The following is a 26,440-nucleotide window of genomic DNA, read 5'->3' as shown; positions in this document are numbered from 1 at the left end:
TTTATCCAGAATTATTAATGTAGTTTAAGAAAACAAACAAAACAAGCATTAGCTTCAGAGCTAACAGAAGTTCAGCTAGTTCACATGAACTATGCTCGTTAATTTAATGCTACAGCTGACAACAGAAATGTCTCTTTACACAACACGAATGTGTGATTTTAATATATAGAAAGACAACAACACCTACCTGGAAAGTATATGAACGTGTCTTTCTATAAAAGTCGTTTTAATAATGTCTTTTAATCCGGTACTGTTGACTTTCTGAGGCTGAACTACCGGAGAAGCCCCGCCCCTTTGCCTTTTAACTGCATTCTCATTGGTCGACCGCACTGACAGTTCGTGTTACATTCATGGAGTGTAGGAAAGATTTAGATAAGAAAACAAAAGCCTTTACATTCACTCACGCGTTGTGATTTATTTCCCATTTGGTATTAAATATTTCTTATCTTATGTACTCTTAAATGCTAATTTATTAAATATCGGAATTTGAACTGCAAATATGGTTTCTAAAACTTAACTGTTGCTTGAGGTTAATAGCTGTAGATTTGATCGATAAGCCTCTTTATTAACGATTTGTTGATATTTTTCAGTTTTTACTGTATATTAATATCAGTATTAGTCATACTCCCATTTTAATTTACCACTTTAACATAGAAACCAAACGTTCCACGTATACTGATAACTGAATGAATTGTGCCCGTTTATTAACCTTAAGGGACGTTTTCCGAGCCGGCGTTCGTTGACAGCAAATGCAGCGCATGACCGTTCAGTTATACGCCGTGATTGGCTACAAACATCCGTCCGTCTGAGTATCCTTCAACGCGATTGGCTGATAGTCCCGTCAGTCAAAGTGGACGCGGTTGTTGTGGTGCGGAGGCGGAGCCGACTCTCAGCGGCAGCACAGAGGAGCGGCGGCGTCGACTCGGCGTAGCGCAAAGTGACAGGGCGTCTTCTTCTAATTTACATGATTAAAACACTAAACGGGGAGGAAGACAGCCGCGGATCGTCAGAAACACATCCCAAATACCCAGTCCGCCATGGAGTCCTATGACATTTTAGCTAACCAGCCCGTTGTGATCGATAATGTAAGTATGGTGACGTCATTCATCCACACCCAAGCCCAGGCCGCTAAGCTAAGCTAACTGCTGCTAGCTCAGTCAGCTATTGTGTTGTTGCAAAAACAAATACTCCATTAACCGCTTTAAATGTGCACGAGTTCGCTTTCTGCTCTGCGGAATAACAGAGTCAGGACTGAGTAATGTGTGTTTTATTGTCGCTCCATCAATGCAGCCTGGATAGCATTGTCATTAGCATTGTCATTAGCATGGTCATTAGCATGGTCATTCTTCAGACTGATCACCCCTTAATGACAAGACCAAAATCAGAGAAAAACATTCAACCTCTCAGATATGTTGAATGAAAAGATTGTGCAGTTTGAACCCGAGACAGTGGAAAAGAACATCACAGGACAAAAACACACACAAAAAACACAAATGTAATGATGAACCAAAATAGAGAGTGAACTGTTCCTTTTACGCTTTTAGCTGCAGGTCAATTAACATCAGAACTGTTCCTTTCAGTAACTTCAGCCTTTTTATTATTAACAGACTCCTAATAAATAAAACCAGCCTATATGCAACAGTGTAGTGTGACTGCAGCCAGATTTATTTATATGACACATTTAAAATGTGAACACTGTTAATTTAAAACAAATATGAGCTAAAACAGGCAATAAAACATGAAAATAAACCCCTGTCAGTCAGAACTATGTTTGCATAATAAAATCCTGTGAGAAGAAATAGTTTTTATTCCATCAAACGTGCTGCTTTTCCCTATTTATTTCTATTTATTTATGGTAGAACGTGTTTTATTTCTGTATATTAGGACAGACGGTCACGTTTAACTGCTGTTAATTGGTTTAGTCTTTATAATCCAACTATAAACCTCCTGTCGATGTGTATTCACTGATGGGTTCGTTCTAACGTAGGTTACGTTCTGAAAGGTGGTGATTGACCTGGATGATCATTGCAGAGGATGGAGGATGTGATGAGACATATTTTGGATGAAACTGCTGAATCAGCATCTGTGTGAGGAAACTAATGCTAAATATATGAACCTTTCTAAAGAGAACGAAGTTATGTTTATGGTCACACACCTCAACCAGTTTAGTTTTAGTCCCTGTGTTTTGTCGGAGTTGAGGTTTGTTCCTGCTTCATAAAAGCTTCTCTTCACGCCGACTACATTTTCCATTAATTAAAGTTCCAGAAACAGTTTCATCCTCCAGAAATCCCCGTTCTGTCTCTGTTAACTCCCTGCGGTGCACGTTTGGGTCGGTTTTTGGAGCGTCAGCCGAACGAGTGGCGGCGGACGAGGACAAACTGTCTCTTGAAAGCTGGAAGGATGTGGGACACAGTGTGACTCCCCGAGGCCTCGGGCTGCATCTCATGATCCTCCATCCTCCATCCAGCGCAGAGTTTCCTGCACAGCTCGTTCTTTAACTCTCACTGAAGTTACATCTCTGTTCTGTCTCCGCAGGGTTCGGGGGTTATCAAGGCTGGGTTCGCAGGAGACCAGATCCCCAAATACTGCTTCCCTAACTAGTAAGTGCTCATCTTCCTACACAGCTCTTTGTTTCAGACAGAAGTTAAACATGAAACGTGGTCATGATCATTTAGAGACGAGTATTTAAATGCTTGTTGTTGGTTCAGGGAAAGAGGATAAGGTTCTAAACCAGTTTAAGGAGCCGTGTTCTGTCCTGGACGTTCTCATGAGTTAATGAAGTTAAATACTGGAGGAGAAACATGTTCATCTCCATCATTTACCACCGACACCTCCACCTGGAACAAAAACCTGTTAGATCTCAACATGGTTCTAAGTAGAACTTCAGATGGAGCCAGAGACCAAACATTTAGAGCAGAACTAAACCAGCTGTTGATTCATCAGCTGATCCACAGTCAGAACAGAGACGCTGCTCGTCACTGGGTCCTTTCTGACGCTTTACTTTTTAGTTTTTCTTTTTTAGTTCTGGTCTTAAACTTCTGATCAGCTGATGAATGAACAGCCTGTTCTGAACCTCCTCCTCCTCCTCCTCCTCCTCCTCCTCCTGCTCCTCCTCCTGCTCCTCCTCCTCCTCCTCCTCTTACTCCTCCTCCTCCTGCTCCTCCTTTCTGTCTCGTCCTCTGACACATTTCCTCCTAAACTGCGTCTTCTTCCTGAACGACCAAAGCAACTAACACGTCTGATGACGTGAAGTGAAGATGGATCAGAGACGCATTTAAAATATGTTCACGTGAACTCCGTTAGTGTTTGTTCCTCTTTAAAGAACAAGAGAACAGATGGAATCAGGAACTGGTTCTGACCTCATTCCAGTTTATTACGGTTCACGTGTTTGTCTGAGGAGGAGGGAGAGGAGACGTTTTCCTCCTGTCTGTCCATGAGACACCTGGACCCGTGTCCCACACGGAGACGACTTCCTGCTTCGTTCCAGGAGAATAAATCTCATTAAGACCAAGACTCACTTTCTCCTTTTCCTCAGAGTCGGAGTCTAATTGTTGCCTGTGTTGTGTGTATTCTGTGTATAATTGTGCGACTCTTTTTATTTTTTTGTGCAGTGTGGGACGTCCCAAGCATGTGCGCGTGATGGCGGGCGCCCTGGAGGGAGACCTCTTCATCGGACCCAAGGCCGAGGTACAGAACCAGCTTCACTTCACGAGTTCAGACGCTGGAGCACGAGGAACCGTTCAGGCTCATTTAGTCACAAAGAGATTAAATCCTCGGCCACTAGAGGGCGGCAGGTAGATCATTAACCTGTGCATCTACCTGCTGCCCTCCAGCAGCAGAATGAGACAGCGCTGATAGAGATGATGGATTAAAACCAGAAAAGAAAATGAATCCAAACTGGGTCCTGGAGGAAGGTTTTCTTTGCTTTGGTTCAGTCTGTGTGAGGGGAAACGCTGTCCTTTCACAATAAAAGCACAGCATGAAGAGGCTGGGAAACGTGCAGCTTTACAGAGGGAGGAGGGAGATGATGCAGCAGACGATAAAACTTCCATCCTGTAAAACCATCATCGTGAATGAGAAGCTCTCAAATGTCAGAGTCACGAATGTTTGTCTGCAAACACTGAGAGCAGAGTTTAGAAAAGATTCACATGTGAGTAGACGTCATATTAATGACGTCATGATGAAATTAAGGCAAGAAAATTCTGTTAACTCCTGTTTCGGCCGATTTAATTTAATTTTTCAATTAAAAAAAAAAACAAAACACAAAATTCCTTCTCTATGGATTAAATATCGTTCCAAAGATATAAATAGCATCGAGAACATTTTACTATTTTCAGAGACTTTTATTGTCAGAACTTGTGAAGAATGTTGTAAAATATTAATTCTGACCAGAAACAGAGAATAAACGTAGTCACAACGTTATGTTAATGAGCTCCGGTCTTATCTTATGTTAGCATGTAGCGGTGATTATTCTCTAACTGATTAAATCAGTCTGATGATGATTGTCTCATCATTTAGACTTTTTGTGAGATTTTTTTATGTCTTGAGAAGAAATGTTGGGAAACACTGAGTTAGACGACGTTTGGCTTAAGTTTGAACTTGTCTCCATCACGTTGACGTCTTTAGTTAATATTATTAATACTAATAATGTCACAGGGTCTCAGGCCTCAGCAGGATGCACCACATAGAGCCAGCAACATACAGCATATTAATACAATATACATACATACACACATTAACCAGATAAACACACATGACGCTAACATTCATACATAATCAATACAATCAACTGACAAGAGGAAATAATGACGTTAATCAGGACATGAATCCTGCTCCTCTTAAAGGGCCAGTGACATCACCAGGAACATAATACTAACGAAGGCTTTCATACAAATAATAATAATGATAATACTAAAAATGATAATAATGCTGATGATGCTGTCTCCGTTTGTCCCCGTTTGTCCCCGTTTGTCTCTGTTTGTCTCTGTTTGTCCCCGTTTGTCCCCGTTCGTCCCCCTTCGTCTCTGTCCACCAGGAGCACAGGGGCCTCCTGTCCGTCCGGTACCCGATGGAACACGGCATCGTCACCGACTGGAACGACATGGAGAGGATCTGGCAGTACGTTTACTCCAAGGAGCAGCTGCAGACGTTCTCCGAGGAGGTGAAGCACACGTTCCACACGTTCTAACAAAGATCCTGTTACATTTTAACAGGAGACAACGTCTGTTTATTGAGTGTGTTTGTTTCGTGGCCTGCTGTCTTCTCTAAGAGGACAGGTAGTTAGTGTTAACGTTGTGTCTGAATGTGTGTCCTCCAGCATCCTGTGCTTCTGACCGAGGCTCCTCTCAACCCCAGCGTGAACAGGGAGAAAGCTGCAGAGGTTTTCTTCGAGACCTTCAACGTCCCCGCGCTCTTCATCTCCATGCAGGCCGTGCTCAGCTTGTAAGAACCTCCAGGGTCTGGGTCTGGGTCTGGGTCTGGGTCTGGGTCTGAGTCTGAGTCTGAGTCTGAGTCTGAGTCTGGGTCTGGGTCTGGTCTGGGTCTGGGTCTGGCCTGGTTTGGCCTGGGTCTGAGTCTGAGTCTGAGTCTGAGTCTGAGTCTGAGTCTGAGTCTGAGTCTGGGACTGAGTCTGGGACTGAGTCTGAGTCTGATGGTCTGGGTCTGGTCTGGGTCTGGGTCTGGGTCTGGCCTGGTCTGGCCTGGTCTGGTCTGAGCCTGGGTCTGGGTCTGGGTCTGGGTCTGGGTCTGGGTCTGAGTCTGATGGTCTGAGTCTGGGACTGAGTCTGAGTCTGAGTCTGAGTCTGAGTCTGAGTCTGGGTCTGGGTCTGGGTCTGGGTCTGGCCTGGTTTGGCCTGGTCTGGTCTGGCCTGGTCTGGTCTGGTCTGGTCTGGTCTAACGGTCTAACGTGTGGCTCTGCTCCCGCTGACTGAAGCTGTTTGTGGTGTGAACGTGTTGAACGTGTCAGTTTCCTGATTCTGCTTCTTTCTGTCGTTAAAACACTTTAAATAAAGTTAAACGTCGCAGAGAAGAAAGAAGCTTTAGATCCTTTTAGAACCTTGTGAACCCTCAGATTATAGATTATAGATCATAGATTATAGATAATAGATTATAGATCATAGATTATAGATTATAGATTATAGATTATAGATTATAGATCATAGATTATAGATTATAGAGCTGTTAACAATGAAAGTCAAAGTTACACCATAACCTTACAGGCAGAATAAAGGAAGTAGAAGCGTCAGAATAAGAACTAATGAATCTGCTCCACATGGACGGACTCTTCCTTTATCTGACGTCTGGTTCATGAGGAGCCGCTGTGAAGCTGTTCTTCTTAAAACCGGTTCCTCAGACGGGTCCAGTCCCCTTGAGAGCACAGGTGTCAAACATACGGCCCGTGGCCCAAAAGCCGACCACCAGGGGTCTGATCAGGCCCAGAGGAAGCTTCACTGAGTTTAAATGATTTATTATTTTGGTTTATCTTTGTTTGTGTGTTATTTATGTTTTTATAAATTCTAATAAATAAATGTAATAATTCTTATTATACTGTCAGGCTGTGAAGGATTCATATATTATTGATCTGTTAAGGGATAAAATTAGTCTTTACTTCAATGAGCCCAAATTAAACCGATTTTATTAAATCATTTACTTGTTCTTGACACTAAAGCCAAATAATCTGGATTAGTCGTCCCCTATAGATTATTATTATTATTATAATTATTGTGGATGTGCGTAGACAGACTGACCTCTGACCTCTGACCTCTGACCCCCCCCTGCAGGTACGCCACGGGCCGGACCACCGGCGTGGTGCTGGACTCGGGGGACGGCGTGACCCACGTGGTGCCCATCTACGAGGGCTTCGCCATCCCTCACTCCATCATGAGGGTGGACATCGCTGGACGGGACGTGTCCCGGTACCTGCGCCTGCTGCTGCGCAAGGAAGGATACAACTTCAACACGTCGGCGGAGTTCGAGGTGGTTCGCACGGTCAAAGAGGTAATAACGTGCAGGTAGCGACGGTGTTTGTGTTGGTGCTCAGGTTGTGGTCGGTTGTAAAGCAGCGTTGTGTTGTTGCAGAGAGCCTGCTACCTGTCCCTCAACCCCCAGAAGGACGAGACCCTGGAGACGGAGAAGGCTCAGTACGTCCTCCCTGATGGAAGCACTTTAAACGTGAGTCCACCTCCACGCTAGCACGCTAGCACGCTAGCACGCTAACATGCTACGGCGTTAGCTCAGAGCTAAACGTGTGGTAGTGGAGCAGAAAGACCAGGTTCCGTGTCCTCTCTCCGTGTCCAGATCGGTCCGGCCAGGTTCAGAGCTCCAGAGCTGCTCTTCAGACCAGACCTGATCGGAGACGAGAGCTCGGGGATCCACGAGGTCCTGGCCTACGCCATCCAGAAGTCTGACATGGACCTGAGGCGCACACTCTTCTCCACCATCGTGCTGTGTGGGGGGTCCACGCTGATCAAAGGTGGGTCTGGGTCATGGTCTGGGACTGGGTTCTGGGACTGGGTCTGGGTCTGGTCTGGGTCTGGGACTGGGTCTGGGTCTGGGTCTGAGTCTGAGTCTGAGTCTGGGTCTGGGACTGGGTCTGGGTCTGGGTCAGGGACTGGGTCTGGGTCTGGTTCTGGGTCTGGGACTGGGACTGGGTCTGGGTCATGGTTTGGGTCTGGGTCTGATCTGGGTCTGGGTGACTGGGACTGAGACTGGGTCTGGGTCTGGTTCTGGGTCTGGGACTGGGACTGGGTCTGGGTCTGGGTCTGGGTCTGAGTCTGAGTCTGGGTCTGGGTCTGGGTCTGGGTCTGGTTCTGGGTCATGGTCTGTGACTGGGTCATGGTCTGGGTCTGGGTCCGGGTCTGGGTCCGGGTCCGGGTCATGGTTTGGGTCTGGGTCTGGGACTGGGTCTGAGTCTGAGTCTGGGTCCGGGTCCGGGTCTGGGACATGGTTTGGGTCTGGGACTGGGTCTGGGTCTGGGTCTGGGTCTGGGTCTGGGACTGGGTCTGGGTCATGGTCTGGGTCTGGGTCTGGGTCTGGGACTGGGTCTGGGTCATGGTCTGGGTCCGGGTCTGGGTCTGAGTGCATTTAAACCCTAAACGTGTCGTGTTGTGTGCGTTGTGTGTGTTGTGTGCGTTGTGTGCGTTGTGTGTGTTGTGTGTGTTGTGTGCGTTGTGTGCGTTGTGTGCGTTGTGTGCGTTGTGTGCGTTGTGTGCGTCAGGCTTCGGTGAGAGGCTACTAACTGAAGTGAAGAAGCTGGCGCCCAAAGACGTGAAGATCAAGGTAAACGTTTGTACGTTTTTAAAGCTTTAAATGAAACATGACGGTTTTAACGCGTCTCTTTGTCCGTAGATTTCTGCTCCTCAGGAGAGACTCTACTCCACATGGATCGGGTGAGACTCACTTTTTCTCCCATAAAACACGAGTTCACGTCTTTTAATGATCAGGAGTAAAAACCTGTAATAGTTGATCTGCTCCTCCAGGAGTAAACATCCTCCTCCTGCTGCTTCCTTTTTCCTCTCCTTACTTTTTCTTCTCTTTACTCCTTCATTTTCCTCTTTATTCTTCTTCTTCTTCTTTCTTTTCTGTCTTTATTTCTTCTTCTTCTTCTGTTGTATTTCCAGTAGATGATAAAGATGTTTAGACGTGTGACATAATTTTTATCTGGTCTCCATGGTAACTGATCACATCCATTGATCATATTATAACTTCTCCTCCTCCTCTTACTTCTCCCCCCCCCCCCTCCCTCCTCCTCCTCCTCCTCCTCCCCCTCCTCCTGCTCCTGCTCCTCCTCCTCCTCCCCCTCCTCCTCTCCTCCTCCTCCTCCTCCTCCTCTCCTCCTCCTCCCCCCCCTCCCCCTCCTCCTCCTGCTCCTGCTCCTCCTGCTCCTCCTCCTCCTCCTCCAGTGGCTCCATCTTGGCGTCGTTGGACACCTTTAAGAAGATGTGGGTGTCGAAGCGAGAATACGAAGAAGACAGAGCACGTGCCATCCACAGGAAGACCTTCTAGACCATCACCCTCCTCCCTCCCTCCCTCCTCCCTCCTCCTCCTCCTCCTAACCCAGCTCCATCGCCCCCCCCCCCCCCCCCACCCTCCTCCTCCTCCTCCACCTCCTCCTCCAGCGTCTGCTCAGAGGCTGCTGACGGTTTTCACTGTGGACTCGTACTACAGACCTGCTCCTCTCTAAGTCCACGTTGAAGTATTTGCTGTTGCTCTGACGGTGAAGGTGTAGAATATCATGAATAAACATGAATGTTTGTTTTTTTGTTTTTTTTTTGCTACTGTTTAAATTTCCATTCCAGACGAAGATTCTTTTATTCTTTTATTTTATTTGGATGTTTGACTCGTCCACAGGAAGTTTCCGGACCTCCGCCGCCGTAAATAAATTGGTTAAAACGAGCTCGACTGAAGTCACTGTTAATGACGACGAGGACTGAACCTTCAGCATCGCTGCTGTTATTATCTTCATCTTCATCATCATCTTCATCATTATCATTATTTTATTATTTTATTATTTTATTGTTGTTCTCAGCAGCCAATGGTTAAAGGAGAGAAGATGGTTTTATCCTCAGCTCTGACTCTGAACACAAATAAACTGAATTCACTCAAACCAAACCGATTACACACAAGAGTCCTGCTCCTCCTTCTCTTTCTCCTCCTCCTCCTCCTCCTTCTCTTTCTCCTCCTCCTCCTTCTCTTTCTCCTCCTCCTCCTCCTCCTGCTCCTCTTTCTCCTCCTCATCTTCCTCTGCTCTTCCACCTCCTTTTCCTCGTCCTAAAACATCTTCTCCTCCTCTTTGAAGTTCTTCTCCTCCCCCTCTTCCATCATGTTCTCCTGCTCCTCCTCCTCCTCCTCCTCAGAAAAGCTTAAATTCAGATTTTCAGCTATTTTTTCAGAGTCAGAACTGAGTGAATCTGATGAGCGTTGGCGTCTCCGTTCAGCTGCATGTTCTTCATCAAAAACCTCCTCCTCCTCCTCCTCTTTCTCCTCCTCTTTCTCCTCCTCCTCGTCTGCTTTGGGTGTTTTTAAAAAATGAAAAAAATGACAGAAAAAAGACCAAACGACATAAAGTGTAGAGGAGACGAGGCCTCGTTGGTCCTCGTTGCTTCATCCCAGCAGGTTAACGACTAAACACATGTACAATACTGTTTATTCACTGTCTGCTTTTACTTTTGGTAAAATTCAGTATAATAAATAAGTTAATGGCTGCTGCTCCGGAGTCTGTCCTTCATCTGGCTTCAGGTTCATTACAGGAACGATTCCAGCTTCTAATCACAAAACATCTGAAATGTTTCATTATTAATCACAATAATATTAATTAATACCATCCACAAGAGCTGAGCATCCTTTTTTTAGTAAATCTAGTGAAATAAATTTAATATATATATAAAAAAAATTAAAATAGTTAATTATTTTGAAGTCTTAATAAAATATAAAAATTATAAAAAATAAAATAAAATTATTTATCAATTCATTTAATAATGCAACACATCATAATACAGAGAAATACTATTAATATTTAAAAAATATTTTTATAAATATTTTAGGAAAACATTGTCACTGCTGCTGTAGTTTGTCTGTTGACCAGGAGGTGTCACTGTAATATAATAAAACTAATGTACTTCATCATCATCTGCTGTAAAATGTCCAAACATCATTACTTTATGGACCAAAAATATAAAATATATATGAAACATAACTAATATTAGAATATTGGTAAAATATCCAGAGTAATATCATAAATATTTTAAAGAACTTTAGCAATAAAATGTCCAGAATAGTAGTGTATTTAAATAATAATAATAATAATTCACAATATTTGTATAATATTCAACAAAATGCCTGAATAAAATGTTAGATATTTTTTAATAATCCTATAAATAACCACAGATATGAATAATCCTTTAGCCTTCAGTCGTCACATTAAAGTGTGAAGTCTATAGATGTTTTATTTCGTGCTGCCTCTGATGATGCGGTGGAAGCTCAGAGGTAAAACCAGGACAGTTTAGATTTATCCACCTGGAGCTGAGAGGAAAATCCATGTGAAGGAGTTTGAGTTTGACCTGAGGAGACCAGCAGCTCGTCCTCACGCCTCATGTTAAGACGCAGTCGAATACAGATACGAGGAGGCTCCATTTATTTATTAGTTTATTTTATCTGGTGTATTTTGGCTCCGCCCAGCTGCTCCCTGACTCCGGAGAACCTGCAGAACCTGCAGAACCTGAACTGGGCCGGTTCCCTCTGCAGACATTAGCATAAGTTGGATTTATTTTAAAATAAACGAGTAAACAGACGGAGCCGAGCAGAGAGACGAACGCTGCCGCCTCCCTACGGCCCCGTTTCCTTGGTTACCTGGGATGGTTAACACACACACACACACACACACACACACACACACACACACACACACACACACACACACACACACACACACAGTGTGTAGCAGTCTGGCTGAGATGTTGTGAGATGAACGAGTTTGATTCGAGCTCATTTTACAGGAAGAAACAACTGATGTAGAACTGATCCAGGTCCACACAGAGTCCAGACTCCTTCCTTCCTTCCTTCCTTCCTTCCTTCCTTCCTTCCTTCCTTCCTTCCTTCCTCCCTTCCTTGTTGTTATTTATAGTTATTATTCTGTTGTGTTGTGTCTGGTCCATTTGTGATCACACTGGTGCTGAATGTGGCCCCCGGTCTAGAACCCCCCCCCCCCCCCCTCCTCCTGTTTGTCCTCCCCCGTTTTCCTGTTTTCTGCTAATTATCAGTGAAGCTCCGTGAAGCGAAGCTGGTGGAGAGCTTCTCCACGTGAAGCCTCTTATTCCTCTCGTCTCTGCAGGCGTCTCAGAAAACAGTTTTTAGACGGATGGTTCAGTCCTGCAGAATAAAAACATCCTTCTCAGGCGCAGACGAGCTGGCTACGGTAGAAATTACTGTAGGACTCAGTGTAAAATAAGGTTTAAAGAAATTATCTGAGGTGGTTAATGCACACAGAAGGTTTTACATCAGCTGATTAATTAAAATATCTTCTAGATCAGAGACTAGAAACCACCCTGATAGTAATGACATCATCCTGATCATCCACCAACCCCTGGACCAGACCTGGACTAGAACTGGACTAGACCTGGATTAGACCTGGACCAGACCTGGACTAGACCTGGACCAGACCTGGACTAAACCTGAACCAGACCTGGACTAGACCTGGCTCCAAATTGCTACTGATTCCCTACAGGAGGCAACGTACACACAGTTATTATCAGATCCTTGTGAATGCTGATGGAAACGCGGCGCCAAGTCACATAGTTCGGGGTCGGGCCTGATTATCCCGGTTTTAGTCGGTTCCCTGAATGCAGCTTGCCGCCTTTTAAAGCTCTGGACTAACTTGCAGCAGATGATCGTGTTCTCTGCTGTGCAGCCCGACCACACTCCTTCTGCTCAGCCTCTCCACCATCTGCTGAGGTCGCCCTCAGAAGACGTGTGTCATCATCTCACAGCTGGAGAAGTCGCTCGTTCCACATGCTCCTGGCATCCGGACTCCATCAGGACCTGAACAGATCCTGACGGGCCTGGATCAGCGGCGTCGCGCTGGGAAGAGACGAAGCAGCAGAGCAGTGCTTCGCTGGTGTTTGTTCATGACCAACCACGATGGCTACAGGTCTGTTTAAACTTTAGAGCCACGTCTGCATCAGCTGTGAACTAATTCATCTCCACTTCTCTCAAATGTTTTCTTGACTTCATTGGGAACTCTGGACTCCATCCAGATGTGAAGAAGGATTCATTTACATCTGTATTTTTGGTTTTCTGCAGCTGAATATCGTCCTGAATGACACGATATGAGCAAATCATAGTGTTTTAATGTGGATGGAGTATTTGTAAAGGGCTCTAACACTGAGTCCAGATTATAGAATTAAAGAGTGTTTGCTTCAATCCAACCTGAGAATCTTACAGACGCCTTCATGGCGTCAGCTGGAGGCAAAACACTGTCACTGTTCGAACCATGAAAAGGTCTTGATGTATTTTTTGGGGCCAAAACTGAAAAAAATCAAACTTAGAAGTTTTATCACATAAAACTTTGGTTTGATTTTGGTGATTAAAAGAAAAGTTTGGAGTGAGACAATCAACAACATTCACACATCATATCAGGTCAGATTAATTAAACTGTGACTGAAATTACGTTAAGTTGATCATTATTTAGGGGATTATTGTTACATGTTAATGCTAATGCTAACCGCTAGCTACTTTAACATTAGTTGTGTGTTTCAGGTGCCTCCGAGCTGAAGTTTCATTTACTATGTTTCCCTCCACAGTGGTTCCTCTTACTTCTTGTTATGTCTTTGTCGGAGAGGACAGACCAGACTCCGTCTCCTCTGTGTCCTTTGGTCAAATCATCCAGGTAGTGAGAGTGTAGAGGTTGGTGAATATAGTCCCATCAGTCAGAGTTGACTTTTAAAATAACACTCACGGCCTCAGGGAGTGAGTGTATTAGTATATTCTCTAAAATATGTGTTTTTACATCCATTCTCTCCACAGCAGTAAACTGGAATATGCTAACTGACCTTTACAAGCTACAGTGCTTGACATGTTTTGCCTCCAGCTAAGCCCCGCCCCCTTAAAAAAACATCACATCATCTACAAACCGTGAAGGGCTCTGTAGTTATGAATACTTGATGCAGTCTGACTCTGACTGATGAAACTTTCCACGAAGCCCGTTTAGTTTTCTTTCCATTTCACAGTCTGAGTTACTCACAAAGCAACACACAAACCACATTTTCACACTTTAATGAGACGGTCACAAAGAACTCGGCAGAGAAAAGCCTGAAGCTACATTAGTTACAGATGGGCTCCCTGATCGGTGTCCGTCCTCCTCAATTAGAAAATAGGATTATTTCACTCCACTATGAAATATTCAGGCACTGAAAATCTGAAAGAAAGTCAAAGTAAAAAGCTACAGAAGCAGAACAAACAGAATAATACAGAGGTCTTGTTTATTTTTAAAAGATGGGAACAGGTATTAGAATAAGAACGCGGGGGGATAATACTATACGGTGAATGTTTAATGGCCTGGTGATGGATCGGAGTCAGAATATTCCTACGTAGCTTCACCTCATTCAGGGAACAATAAGGCTAAATGGCATCATGGACAACTACCATCACGTTATTGTATTTAAAACAGATCCACTCATTCAAACCAGGGGAGTCAAACTCATACAGACCTAAGAGGAGCAAGTTCAGTTGTGGTTTAGTTCCAGGTCTCAGTGTTGTGTTACGTCTGCAGCTCGTATTAAAACAGGACAACGTGGGAAAAGGCGCCAGTTTTATTGAAGATATGCAGTTAATGTCGTCTGTGTAACTTTCACACTTCACCAGGATGAATTTCGTCTGTTTGACGCCACTGATGAACACGACTGAGCCTCATTCTCTTCGTCATGTTTGAGTATTTTAAATCCTCTCTACAGTAATAATGTCATGTTCATATGAGACACATGGTTCCACGTCAGCGTTCACATTATCTGATCTCATTTTCCTTTTCTTTTTCCCTGTATATACTATATACAGATGAATAGATGCATATACTGTTTTATTCTGAAGTCTTATTTATGTTTTTCTATATTTTTTAGTACATTTTTATTTTTATGCTTATTCAAGTGTTGCTTTTATTTTTTGAGCAAAGTGACCAGAGTCAGATTCCTTGTACGTGTTCACATCCCTGATTCTGATTCTGGTTCTGATTCTGATTCGTCCCTGTCAGTCAGTCGGTTCCATGCAGCTTCCTCTTCACCCTCTTTTTCCTTAGTTGTTACTTTGGAACGTCACAATTCTCCAGAACGTATTCAAAACGCACCTGTTCTGGAGCGTCGCCATTCCAGCGTAGGGTTAGGGGTACGAGAACGTCACAGCGTAGGATGCACTCGTTCTACAGCTGCTGCTGTTCCGAGACGCCACGACGTTCTAGAGCGTGTTTTTATTCTGATAAACGCTGCGTCCCGCTGTTGAGAACATTATAAAATGTGGTTCTTGGACGTCACAGCGTTCCAGGGAACGTCAGACGACACCTCGGAACGCCATGACATCACAATGCTGTCGTTCTGGAGCTGTTGTTGTTCTAGGACGTCACAACATGGAGGGTGTTGTCAGTTGTCGTTCTACTACGTGATTAGTTGATTAGACTTTGTCACAATTCTCTCAAAATGCACCTGTTCTGGAGCGTCGCCTTTCTAGAACGTTGTGGAATATAATCAGAGTGTGGAACCCGGAATGCATTTATTCTCTAGTGTACGACGTTCTAGTTTTTATCGTGACAACTCTAGACTGTGACGTTCTAGGACGACATGAGAACGTTCTGGTACGTCGCAAACGTCCCTGGAAACAAGACGTGAAGTGACAGTTGTGTTTCAACAACAGAACGTCACGGCGTTCTAGAATTCTGTTGTCACAACGTTGAGGGTGTCGTTTTAGGATCTCAGTGGAACGTTGATGAGGATTTGGAACGCACTAATCCTCTGGAGTTTAACTGAAATGGGCTTGTTCTGGCAGAATATTATTAGGATGTGGTTGTTCCACATGGCCGTCATGACGTCAACGTTCCGGAATTACACAACGTTCTAGAGTGGTGCGACATAACAAAAATGTAGCCGGTCTGGAACGTCCAGACGGGAAATAATCAGAATGACTCCGTGTTCAGTAGAACGCTGCTGTTCTAAGGTTACGTGTCGATATCGTTGGTCGTTTTAGGACGTCAGTGGAACGTTGACTAGAATAAATGTTGGAAGTTTTCTAGAACAGGGTGCCCACACATGCCCACGGTAGTTACAGTAGTTGTGGTTGTAGTTGTTATTGTTGTTGTGGTTGTTGTTGTGGTTGTTGTTGTTGTGGTTGTTGTGGTTGTTTTTGTGGTTGTTGTTGTTGTTGTTGCTGTTGTTGTGCGTGGCGGTGGATGTGCCACTGAACTGAGGGCGCGCTGCAATAAAAACAGATAAACGATTAGACTAACACGTTTTGTTCGATGGTGCGCTGCCTTCGCCGTATGTTCCAGAACGTCACAGTTCCCCGGAACATAAAACGTACTTGTTGTGGAACGTCTCCATTTCAGACCGTTAGAATATAATCAGCGTACGAGAACGTTCTGGAACGTCGTCATGCAGTTGTTGTTGTTGATGTTTTTTATTGTGAGAACGTCGCGTCGCTGCTTTTCGACACACAGCGTCAGAGCAGTTCTAGAGAGCGACGTTCTAGGGGGAACGTTGACGAGAACAAAGCTCAGTGAAAGGTCCAATCAGCTCCTCCGTCCCTCGGCTGAGTCTGTTCTCCGGGCGTCTCCTTCTCTGGACTCGAAGCTCCAGCCTCCGTCTCTGAGCGTCCGTTCCGTCCAGGTTCCAGCTCTAAGCCACCGACCAGCTCGTTACCTGCTGCTGTTTGTCTCTTAGAAGCCGTTTTTAGGTGTTAGCAGGTAACGTTTTGGCCGGTAGTGCCGAGCTGATCTCGGGTTTAGGTGAGGGGATGCACACGGACCCCATCCTGTTGAGGGACGTGGCCTTCGTCATGGCCTCGCTGCCGACCGTGGACAGAGGGAAGCTCTCGTAGCTCTCGGTCGCCCGGTTGCCGCACTGGCAGCGCTGCAGCGTCAGCTTCAGCTCCCTCTGGAAGTTGCTGTTGAGGAAGCCGTACACCACCGGGTTGATGCAGGTGGAGGCCATGGCCGTCAGGTGGCAGGCGGAGAAGACGGCGTCGTGCTGGCAGTCGGGCAGGGCCTGGTGATGCCAGTCAAACAGGGTGTTGAAGACGTTCAGCGGCAGCCAGCACAGAGCGAAGGCGATGACAATAGCTAGCAGCATGACGTTGATCCTCTGGGCTCCTCGAGTCCTTCTGCTGCGCTCCAGCATGTCCCTGCACAACACAGCAGGACGCCCATAGTCACAAATCCACACCCAACCTGAGGCACAGTTATGCAACACATGGCGTATAAATAGAGCATTCATCTACGAATGCTACAGCTAACAACCAGGGCTGTAAAAATGAACGTGGATTAATCTGTCATCATGATTAATCTGATTAATCATCATTAATTAGTCTGATTAATGAAGCATCTGCAGCAGAACGACTGTGAACGTGTCTCAGTTTGTCCAAGTAGCGTTAGCGTTAGCACCAGCTGATCCGGTAGTGACAGGCAGCAGAACCAACCCATAAAGATGGAAGACGCTAAACAGCACGTTGGTCCTCTCCATGGGACATTTGAGGACAAAGACACCAAGAGGGACCAGTGGAGACACATAAAGTATCATCACACTCTGCAGGAAGGAGTTTTCTTTCCAGCTTCAAACAGCACATGAACCAAGCCAAGCATACGTTAGCCGGGGATTCTGCTAGCACTTGGGCTAACGCGGCTAACAGCTGGAGACAAACCAAGACAAACCAAGACAAAGACAAGCTGCCAATGCTGCTGCTAATATGTGTCCACTCCTGCAGCCACTGTTCACTGGGAGAGACTGTTCTCAGCTGCAAAAATATTCACCTTCTTTCTGTCCTTTCTTGAGTTAATATAGAAATATAGAGATTAAACATATTTAATTGCAATTAATGAAAATGAATCCAGAGCAACCCAGAGATTAAATCTGATTCAACATTTCAATTGTTTGACAGCACTAAAACAACATGAGGCAGAATAAACGGAGTATAAACCTGCGTCGTCGCAGGCGGAGGAAGATCCGGAGGTAGCAGAGCAGCACCAGCAGCAGAGGAAGGCAGTACTGGAAGATGAGCAGCGAGGTGGTGTAGGCCAGACGGTGTTTGTCCGAAGGCCACAGCTCCATGCAGATCAGATGGTCTCTGAGACAGGACAGACATGTTTAAAGGACAAATAAAAGACATGTGGCGCCCCCTCACTTTGGCATTTATTCTGGACGGCAGTGACGTGACCTCCGCTCCTCCGGCTGCTATGACTCAAATATCACATCACTTATTATCTGATGTTCCTGCTCAAAAAAAAAGAAAAAGAAAACATACGTCTGATGTTAATCTGATGTTTTTAGATTTAAGATCTGGTTCTGGAAGTAGCCACAGCTGAACCTCTGCATCTCCGGGACACAGAAGACAAGAAAAAGAAAGGAAGGAAAGTGCTTTACTTTCAGAGGAGACTGTGTCAAGTTCATAACGTCAGGCCGTGGAGAGCAAAAACAAAAACACCAGAGATTACTGCCAACAGTCAGAGAACAAAGACGACGCTGGGAAGCAGAGACGTGAGCACAAAGACAATTTGAGAAATCTGAGGTGGTGCCTTCAGGGTTCAAATAAGAGTTTGTGAAATGACTGAAGACTGCGGAGAAACGTTTTAAGATGCCATCAGAGTGTTGTTGTTCCAGAATGTCATTAAAAAGTGGTGAAGTAGGAGCCAAACGCAGGGCAGGAAATAAAAAAGACTCCGTGGAATAACAGGCGCTACAGGTAGTGATGGGATGTGTGGGTTTGGTTATTTATGAACGTAAACACAGAGAGATGGATTCTCTGTTTTCATGGAGCTTTGGTAAAAAGAGAAGAGTTTCCCCAGTTTGACACCTACTGATGCTAAACGAGCTTCATTACGTGAAACGACTGCATGGAGTCAAACTGTGTCTGGATTAAACAGAAACAGAAAGTTGAGTGTTGACGACAGTAGATCTTAACCTCCTGAGACCCTGCGTCCTCGTATGGGGACATTATATCTGGGGGGCTTGTTTTTAATGGGAAGCACTTTGTGCTGCATATTTATGTATGAAAATGCTCTATAAATAAAGATTGATTCATTAGGTTTTTGGTGTGCGACCGTTTCTTATTGTGCTTCATTTAAACCCATTGTGCTCGTACGTGGACGCTTCAGTCTGCCATCTAGTGGCAGCAAAGAGTCAATACGCTGATCTGAGTAAAACTATGATGACTTTTACGTCTGTAACTTGATTATTTTAGCTCCTGTAGTTTGGTATTAACTCATATTTAACACATTCTATCAGTAGGAACAAGCTGCAAAGTCACTATCGATATAAAAGTTTATCTCAAAAGTGCAATGGAAACACTTTTGGGTATTTCCCTGGAGAATTATGGGATATCACAGCTCATCCACCTTTAAATGGAAACACAGACTTTATGAACATTTCACCATAATGGAAACACAGCTAGTGTCTTTTTATTTCCTATAGAGTGTTATTATTGTTATTTATTGTATATTTTCATTATAATATCCCTGATAAATTTATATATTTAATATGTTACAAAGTTTCTATCTTTTATTATTGTTATATTTCATAGTTTTTAATCTTTTTATCAGTATGTTTCTGATATTGATCTGTCATTATTTCGACTAATAGCTACAGTGTTACATTAGCGTCCGTGTCCTTTTTCCTGTTTCCCGTCTCGTTTAATGTGTGAACGTGTCGATCAACATGTGAAGCTGTTTGAACGGAGCTGATTAGTTTTGAAAGGTGCTGAATGAATGAACTTTGATTGAGTGATTGATTTTCATCCATATTCTGAGCTGCTGTGTTTAGACGATGGACACAGAAATAAACGACGTCTTAGCAGGAAAGACTACAAACAGTTAACGAGACACAGGTGAGACACAGGTGAGACACAGGTGAGACCAATCAACCGCACATAAATATGCCACATTCTGTCTTTATTTCCTTCCTTCCTTCCTTCCTTTTTCCTCCCCTCCCCTCCCCTCCCCTCCCCTCCCCTCCCCTCCTCCCTCCTCCTTCCCTCCCTCCTCCCCTCCTCCCTCCCTCCCTCCCTCCTCCCCTCCCTCCCCTCCTCCCCTCCCCTCCTCCCCCCTCCTCTCCTCCCTCCTCCCTCCTCACCTGAAGGGGTTTGCCGGGAGGCTGATGTTGTGGAAGGGGTCGTTGGTGAGGATGTTGAAGGAGAGGAAGGGCAGTGAGATGAAGCAGGCGACCAGCCAGGTGAGCCCCACGGCCAGGTAGGAGTGGGCGGGGCCAGGGCTCCAGCCGGTGGGGTGGAGGATCAGCTGGTGGCGCTCCAGAGCGACGAGGACCAGCGAGAAGATGGAAACCGTCACTGACATGCACTGAACAAAGGGGGTCACCTGGACAGGTACAGAAACCAGACGGAGACAAGGACACGTCTTTAATCAATCCTTCTCTAACTCCCTCCCTCCTTTCCTCCCTTCCTTCCTTCCTTGCACCCCCCCCTCCACTGACCTTACACAGGGCCTCCCCCAGCACCCATCTGTCCATCAGGGTGTAGATGACGGTGACGGGGAGGCAGACGACACACATCAGGATGTCGGAGCAGGACAGGTTGGCGATCAGGATGTTGGTGACGTTGCGTAACTCCTGTTGCCGGGCGATGATGAATACCAGGCCTGCGTTGCCTAGCAACCCGATTGCTATGACAGCGCTGTACGCCACGATCAGGAAAGTTGCCCCGCCCACGGAGGGCGGGCACTGAGACGTGTCCGACCAATCGGAGGCCTCCCACACGGCGAGGAGGCTGCTGTCGTTGGACATGGCAGGAGGAGGAGGAGCAGGAGGAGGAGGAGGAGTAACAGGAGGAGGATGGGGGGGGTACAGAAGAGGAGGAGGAGGAGGTGGAGGAGGAGGAGGAGGAGGTGGGGGAGGAGTAAGAGGAGGAGGTTCAACAGGAGCAGAGGCCTGAGGCGTTCACTGACTTTTTGTTCTCCTCAACAACAAAAAGTCAGAGATCAGTGACGACAGAACGAGGGAGGAAAGAGAGAAGAGGAGGTGATGAAGAGGAGTTTGGTGAGGAAGTTGCAGGAGGATGAGGAGAAGGAGGAGAAGGAGGAGGAGGAGGAAGAGGAGGTGGAGGTGGAGGAGGAGGAGGAGCGATTCAAATATAGACCCTGTCCTCCTTTTCCCTCGACATCCTGGCGGCTCAGAGATTCTCTGCAAAGACAGAAAACACAACAATGAGGAAGATAATGAGGGAGAGAAGCAGCAGGAAAGAGAGGAAGGGGGAGGAGAGAGGGAGGGAGGGAGGGAGGGAGGGAGGAGAGAGAGAGGGAGGGAGGGAGAGAGGAGAGAGGGAGGGAGGGAGGAGAGGGAGGTGAAGAGAGGTGAAACTGTGCAGGGGAACAAGTGAATATCAATCCTGTTATTATTCAGATGGTTTACACACAAGGAAGGAAGGAAGGTGAGGAAGGAAGGAAGGAAGGAAGGAGGGAAGGAAGGTGAGGAGGACGCGAGGAAGGACTCCCTCCCTCCCTCCCTCCCTGCAGAATGAACCCGTCTCTGGGCTGTGATGACACTCATCAGAAAATCTGTCGCTTCCACAAACACATTCATGCTTTTGATTATTTTGTTATTTTCCAAGTGGCCTGTTTGTTTGTTCGTGTGTTTATTTGTTTCCTCCTCATCTCACAGCTGTTTTCACAAAACCAAACTAAACCGCAATAAAACCATGAACCGCTCTGACACAAACACAACACAAATATCACACTCTCCTTTCATCTCATGCATCTGCAGCAGGAACATGTTAATGAACATGTTAATGAACATGTTAATGAACTCATTAATGAACTTGTTATTTAATTCCCTGCAGACTCACATTCATGCACAACATCATTATTCTTATGGATTCTATGATGAGCTCAGTGTTAGTATCTGATAATAACTGTGTGAACGTTGCCTCCTGTAGTGAATCAGTAGCATTTTGGAGCCAGATTCACTTTAAGAGGTAAAAACCCAACGTGGAGGAACTTTGGGTTCTTTGGTTTGATCCTAATGTCCAGATGGAGAGTGGACCTGGTTCTGTTTCACTAGAACCTTTGGAGAACATGTGAGCTCTGTGGTGTTTCTAGAGACTCTGGGTCCAGGTCTAGTCCAGGTCTAGTCCAGGGGTTGGTGGATGATCAGGATGATGTCATTAATATCAGGGTGGTTTCTAGTCTCTGATCTAGAAGATATTTTAGTTCATCACTAATTAATCAGACACAATGTTACTGAAGTCTGACCCACAGAGACCAGGGTCCACAGAGACCAGGTTCTATAGAGACCAGGGTCCATGGAGAGACCAGGGTCCTCAGAGACCTGGGTCCATAGAGACCAGGGTCCACAGAGACCAGGGTCCACAGAGACCAGGGTCCACAGAGACCAGGGTCCACAGAGACCACCATTGTACCATTTATCGTCTGTAATCCTAAAGCTTTAGTGCAGTTTTGTTTTTTTAAATCAGAATAAATCTGTCGATCTCTGTCAGGCTGTTTCTAAACTTTCCTAAAAAACACCAGATCACATCAGATAAAACCTGGTACACGTTGATTATCTGTCAGTCGTTATAAATCCAGAGCTCAGAGAATGAGGTTGTGTTTCCATGAAGCTGATTCACATTAGTCAGCTCCTCTCCAGCTTCACTTCACCTCTAATTTATTCAACTTCTGAGATATAGAACGCCTACGATTTCTCTTCGTCTTTCAGTCATGATCTGATAATCAGAGACTGAGACTGAGACGAGGCACGGTGAAAAAAAAAATATATATATATAAATGTAAATCTTCCTGTTTCTCTGTGTCTGCTGCCAATATTATACAACTGATACGACCGAGTAACAGCATGAAACTAGATTCAGCTCCAGATTCTAATAATCCTCATATTATCCTGTGAAACCTCAAACTTGTTCACACTGGAAGACATTCGTCAGACACATGGGACGGGGACAGGACCAGGACCAGGACCGGGACCGGGACAGGGACAGGGACAGGACTAGAAAATGCAACAAAATAAACATGAAAATCAATTAATTTTAATTGAAACATCAAGGATAAAAAACTCTAGAAAACTGCAGCTAATATTAACTTACAATCCAATAATATACGATTCACCTCCTAGCTAATATTAGCTCTTCCTAGCCTCCTAGCTAATAGTAGCGTTTCCTAGCATCCTAGCTAATATTAGCTCTTCCTGGGCTCCTAGCTAATAGTGGCGTTTCCTAGCATCCTAGCTAATATTAGCTCTTCCTAGCCTCCCAGCCAATAGTATCTTTTCTTAGCTCTATTCTTTCTGCTAAGTTACTAACTAATTTCAACCTGAGGTCTGATTAGCAGCCACTTGTCGTTCTTTTATTTAGCTGCAGCCTGTTTTTAACAGGGTTTGTTTCAGCTGGATGTAGAGATTCAAACTACCTGCAGCTCCACAACAAATGTCATGTTTGTGTCTGTTGTGTCTGACAGCAAACACAGACATTAACCAGACACATAAACGTCTTCAAAGGTCTGCAAACACTGAGATAAGTCTTCAGATATGTTAACATGTAATTTGCTCATTTGCTGAGGAATTTCAGCAGCAAATATGTATTATTACGTTATTAAATCTGAGTGTTTCTCTCTAGAGTCAAAGAAATAAATAAAATACTAAATAATAAAACCGAGGAGGGATTGTTGGTGCTGGCTTCTGCGTCTGTGCTGGTCGATGTGACAGCGTGATGAACGAGGGCCGGTGGGATGATTAATGTGACGCCTTGATCTTCACCTCCGTCCAGAAGGTTCGTGTCAGACTGAAGACAGGACGCCTCGGGCCCTTTGTCAGACTAAAACACTTACAATGACTTGTGTAAAAAAGCCAAGAGGAGCTACTATTAGCTTGGAGGCTAGGAAAAGCTAATAGTAGTTAGGCAGCTAGGAAGAGCTAAGCTGTGATGCAAGAAAGTGCTACTATTAGCTGGGAGGCTAGGAAGCTATGAGGAGCTACAATTGGCTTGGAGGCTAGTAAAAGCTACTATTAGCTAGGAAGCTAGGAAGAGCTACTATTAGCTGTGATGCCTGAAAAAGCTACTATTAGCTAGGAAGCTAGGACGGCTACTATTAGCTGTGATGCCTGAAAAAGCTACTATTAGTGGGGATGCTAGGAAGAGCTACAATTTAGCTGAGAGGCTAGGAAGCTAAGAAGAGCTACTATTAGCTGAGAGGCCAGGTAACACTACTGGGAGGCAAGGAAGAGCTACAGACCACCTCAACATGCTAACAGCAGCCACTCCCTGCTTCCTAGCCTCACAGCTAACAGTAGCTGTTCCTAGCCTCACAGCTAACAGTACCTTCTCCTAGCCATCCAGCCCACAGCAGCTAACAGTAGCTCTTCCTAGCCTTGCAGCTAACAGTAGCTTCTCCCATAGACTGTTGATAGTTGCAGTTGACTTTGTTTAAATATACCAACTTGTGATTTTGTCGGTTGTTGTTTGGACGGTTGCTCAAATCTAGCTAACGGCTGTTAGCGTCGGCTGTCTTCTTGTTGCTAATATGTATGAATATTATCCGGGTAACTGTTTATGTAAATGTTGTGTTTGTATGTGTTTTTCGGGGGCTGGAATAAGCCGGGCTGCTTCCATCTGGTGGTGCGGTGTGTATGGCAGCAACGAACCCGCTCAATGTGCCGTCTACGTAACCGTATACCTATGTACCTATGTTCCCCAGGTCCTATGTTCCCCAGGTACCTAAAACTAACTCTTTTTTAAAGAAATTCTCCCATGTTCCCCGGTCACATACGAAGCGGGGAACATAGGAATGATCCCATCTCATCTGTGGCTTTTCCTAGCGATAAAATAAACTCATCCTCTGAGATACTGTCTTGGTCCATCGTCTCCTCAGTTAATTTAGCAGGTAAAAAATGGAGGTAAACGGCGTCTGAATCAGTGTCGCAGATGAAGAACATGAACAGACTCTCAGATCTAAATCTCCTTCCATATTCAGACCTCGTTCATTGACGTTTATTGATGAGCGATCCCGTCGAACGGGCCGAGCTGAGCCCAGAGAGCTCAGGATTGATTCCCTCTATTGTGTTAGGACTCTCCACTCGCTGAGGCTCCTTATAAATAGAGTGGAGACGAGCAGATGATGAAGAGGAACAATCCTCCCACGCGACGCTCATTATTACAAAGGAAAGCTTTCACAAAGACGAAGGCGTCTCTGTCAGGGATCGACTCAGAGACCAGAGAAACGAGGACTGAGCTCAGAGTTTCATCCAGTTTGGTGCGAAACACATAGACTGAGTTAATTCATTAATTAATTACTTCATTAAACCTTTGTTATTGAACATTCTGACTCTAAATATGATTCACTGTAAAGAGACGCTTAAAGGTTTTAGGAATTTTTGCATAAAAATGACTCAAAACTTTCTGTGCATTAGTTTTAGGGAAATGAACCAGTGTCACATATTTTCTTTTCATCCTCCTCTTCCTCCTTCTCCTAGTTCTTCATCTTCATCTCCTCATTCTTCCTTCCTCTTCTTTCTTCTAAAACGAGATGATTAATAGTTTCATCCCTTTCAAGAATGTTCTACATTTTTGCATAAAAATGAATCAAAACTTTTCACTTTCACGCTCCTAAAAGCTCTGGTGATGTTTTAAAGGGACGTGTTTCAGTTTGGAAGCTGCTTTTCTTCAGGAAACTACCGGAGGACGATGTCAGCTGAGCGAAGAACACGTTATTCTAATCTCCACTCTGTTCTGACACTGGGGAATCATGGCTCGAGCAGCCACCTCCATGTTTAATGCTTTCTGTGGTGTGTTGTTTTTTTGAATGTGCGCTACTGTGTCTCTTCTGTCCTTGCTCCACCTGCATCGTATCTGTAAATTGCTGTTGCTATTTAAAATGTTTTGATCACTGGTCACAGACTTCAGCTGGGAATTAGCTTCATTAGCTAAAGGTGAACTATGAATAAGGACTGTTCATGTCATAGGAGGTAGACACATCAGTTCCAAGTCCACCATGAACAAAACATCGAACGAAACCATCAATACACCTCAAGAACCTGAAACAGCATCTTCTAATACTGCACAGGTGGCTCGTTGGTCTAGGGGTATGATTCTTGCTTAGGGTGCGAGAGGTCCCGGGTTCAAATCCTGGACGAGCCCATGTCTAGACATGTTTTAGTTAATCTGAACAGAAACTGGGTCATGAAAAACACCAGAGGTTCTCCAGAAGAACCAGATGAACGTTTAGGAACAAAGTCCTGACCTTCATCCAGTAGAAATGTTGGAGCATCAGCTGATGAGAGGAAACCACCAACATCTCACAACTCACTGGTTCTGATCTGGGACCAGATTCCTCCAAATGATCAGCTGTTACCACGAACATCTAATTACAATACACATTAATCTGACCTGATAGGAAGTTTGCATGTTGTTGATTGTCTCTCTCCAATCATTTCTTTTAATCACGTTCAACCAAAGTTGTCTACGACTGGCAGTGTCTGGTATGAGATAAAACTTCAAGTTAGTGCTTTTGCTTTTTCTGTTTTGGCTCCAAACAGGACGGTTGACAGTGACAGTGTTTGTCTCCAGCTTCCCTCTGTTTAGCCTCCAGCTAATGTTGAAGGGTCTATAGTTTGTTCTTGATCCAGATACTCAGATATGTTTACATGCACATGAAAAAAAACAACTAATTATTGCCTTAATCCGACTTTAACTGGACAACCTAAGTGCAGGTAAACAAGTTACCCTGACTAAAATCTGAGTTCTCCGT

At 44.9% G+C, this 26,440-nt stretch overlaps 3 protein-coding genes and 1 non-coding gene across 4 annotated transcripts in view; 2 read left to right on the top strand and 2 right to left on the bottom strand.

The window, feature by feature from the left end:
- The window catches only part of marchf5l (membrane-associated ring finger (C3HC4) 5, like), a 6,003-nt gene extending 5,730 nt beyond the window's left edge, over positions 1 to 273 (bottom strand). The window contains exon 1 of the mRNA XM_047570448.1: positions 188 to 273. The gene's annotated coding sequence lies outside the window, so the exon portion shown is untranslated. The remainder of the gene's footprint in view (positions 1 to 187) is intronic.
- A 603-nt stretch (positions 274 to 876) lies between these two features.
- Positions 877 to 9,613, top strand: actr1b (actin related protein 1B). Its single transcript, XM_047569831.1, has 11 exons — positions 877 to 1,085; positions 2,536 to 2,600; positions 3,612 to 3,687; positions 5,036 to 5,161; positions 5,318 to 5,442; positions 6,780 to 6,996; positions 7,078 to 7,170; positions 7,297 to 7,471; positions 8,216 to 8,277; positions 8,347 to 8,387; positions 8,901 to 9,613. Exons 1-11 carry the CDS (start codon positions 1,038 to 1,040, stop codon positions 9,001 to 9,003), a joined length of 1,131 nt encoding a protein of 376 aa, XP_047425787.1. The 5' UTR covers positions 877 to 1,037; the 3' UTR covers positions 9,004 to 9,613.
- A 6,252-nt stretch (positions 9,614 to 15,865) lies between these two features.
- On the bottom strand, positions 15,866 to 20,514 carry npy8ar (neuropeptide Y receptor Y8a). The gene is made up of 4 exons (XM_047569994.1): positions 20,169 to 20,514; positions 19,812 to 20,053; positions 17,665 to 17,811; positions 15,866 to 16,872 (listed from the first exon to the last, which is right to left on the bottom strand). The coding sequence occupies exons 1-4, from the start codon at positions 20,475 to 20,477 to the stop codon at positions 16,422 to 16,424; spliced, it is 1,149 nt and encodes a 382-aa protein (XP_047425950.1). The 5' UTR covers positions 20,478 to 20,514; the 3' UTR covers positions 15,866 to 16,421.
- A 5,244-nt stretch (positions 20,515 to 25,758) lies between these two features.
- Positions 25,759 to 25,830, top strand: trnap-agg. The gene has a single exon. It is a non-coding gene; the product is annotated as a tRNA-Pro (tRNA).
- Positions 25,831 to 26,440: the final 610 nt, after the last annotated feature.

The sequence above is a fragment of the Mugil cephalus genome, chromosome 19 (genome assembly GCF_022458985.1).
Source record: "Mugil cephalus isolate CIBA_MC_2020 chromosome 19, CIBA_Mcephalus_1.1, whole genome shotgun sequence".
NCBI classification, from domain to species: Eukaryota; Metazoa; Chordata; class Actinopteri; order Mugiliformes; family Mugilidae; genus Mugil; species Mugil cephalus.
This window is presented reverse-complemented; position numbering and strand designations above follow the sequence as displayed.

Excerpts from the sequence above, each read along its gene's own strand:
- actr1b (XM_047569831.1), top strand. The coding sequence starts at position 1,038 with ATGGAGTCCTATGACATTTTAGCTAACCAGCCCGTTGTGATCGATAAT. Across the intron at positions 7,472-8,215 it reads GGGGTCCACGCTGATCAAAG|GCTTCGGTGAGAGGCTACTA; the intron begins GTGGGTCTGGGT and ends TGTGTGCGTCAG. Across the intron at positions 8,388-8,900 it reads CTCTACTCCACATGGATCGG|TGGCTCCATCTTGGCGTCGT; the intron begins GTGAGACTCACT and ends CTCCTCCTCCAG.
- npy8ar (XM_047569994.1), bottom strand. The coding sequence starts at position 20,477 with ATGTCCAACGACAGCAGCCTCCTCGCCGTGTGGGAGGCCTCCGATTGG. Across the intron at positions 20,054-20,168 it reads TGGGGGAGGCCCTGTGTAAG|GTGACCCCCTTTGTTCAGTG; the intron begins GTCAGTGGAGGG and ends GTACCTGTCCAG. Across the intron at positions 16,873-17,664 it reads CTCCGCCTGCGACGACGCAG|GGACATGCTGGAGCGCAGCA; the intron begins GTTTATACTCCG and ends TGTGTTGTGCAG.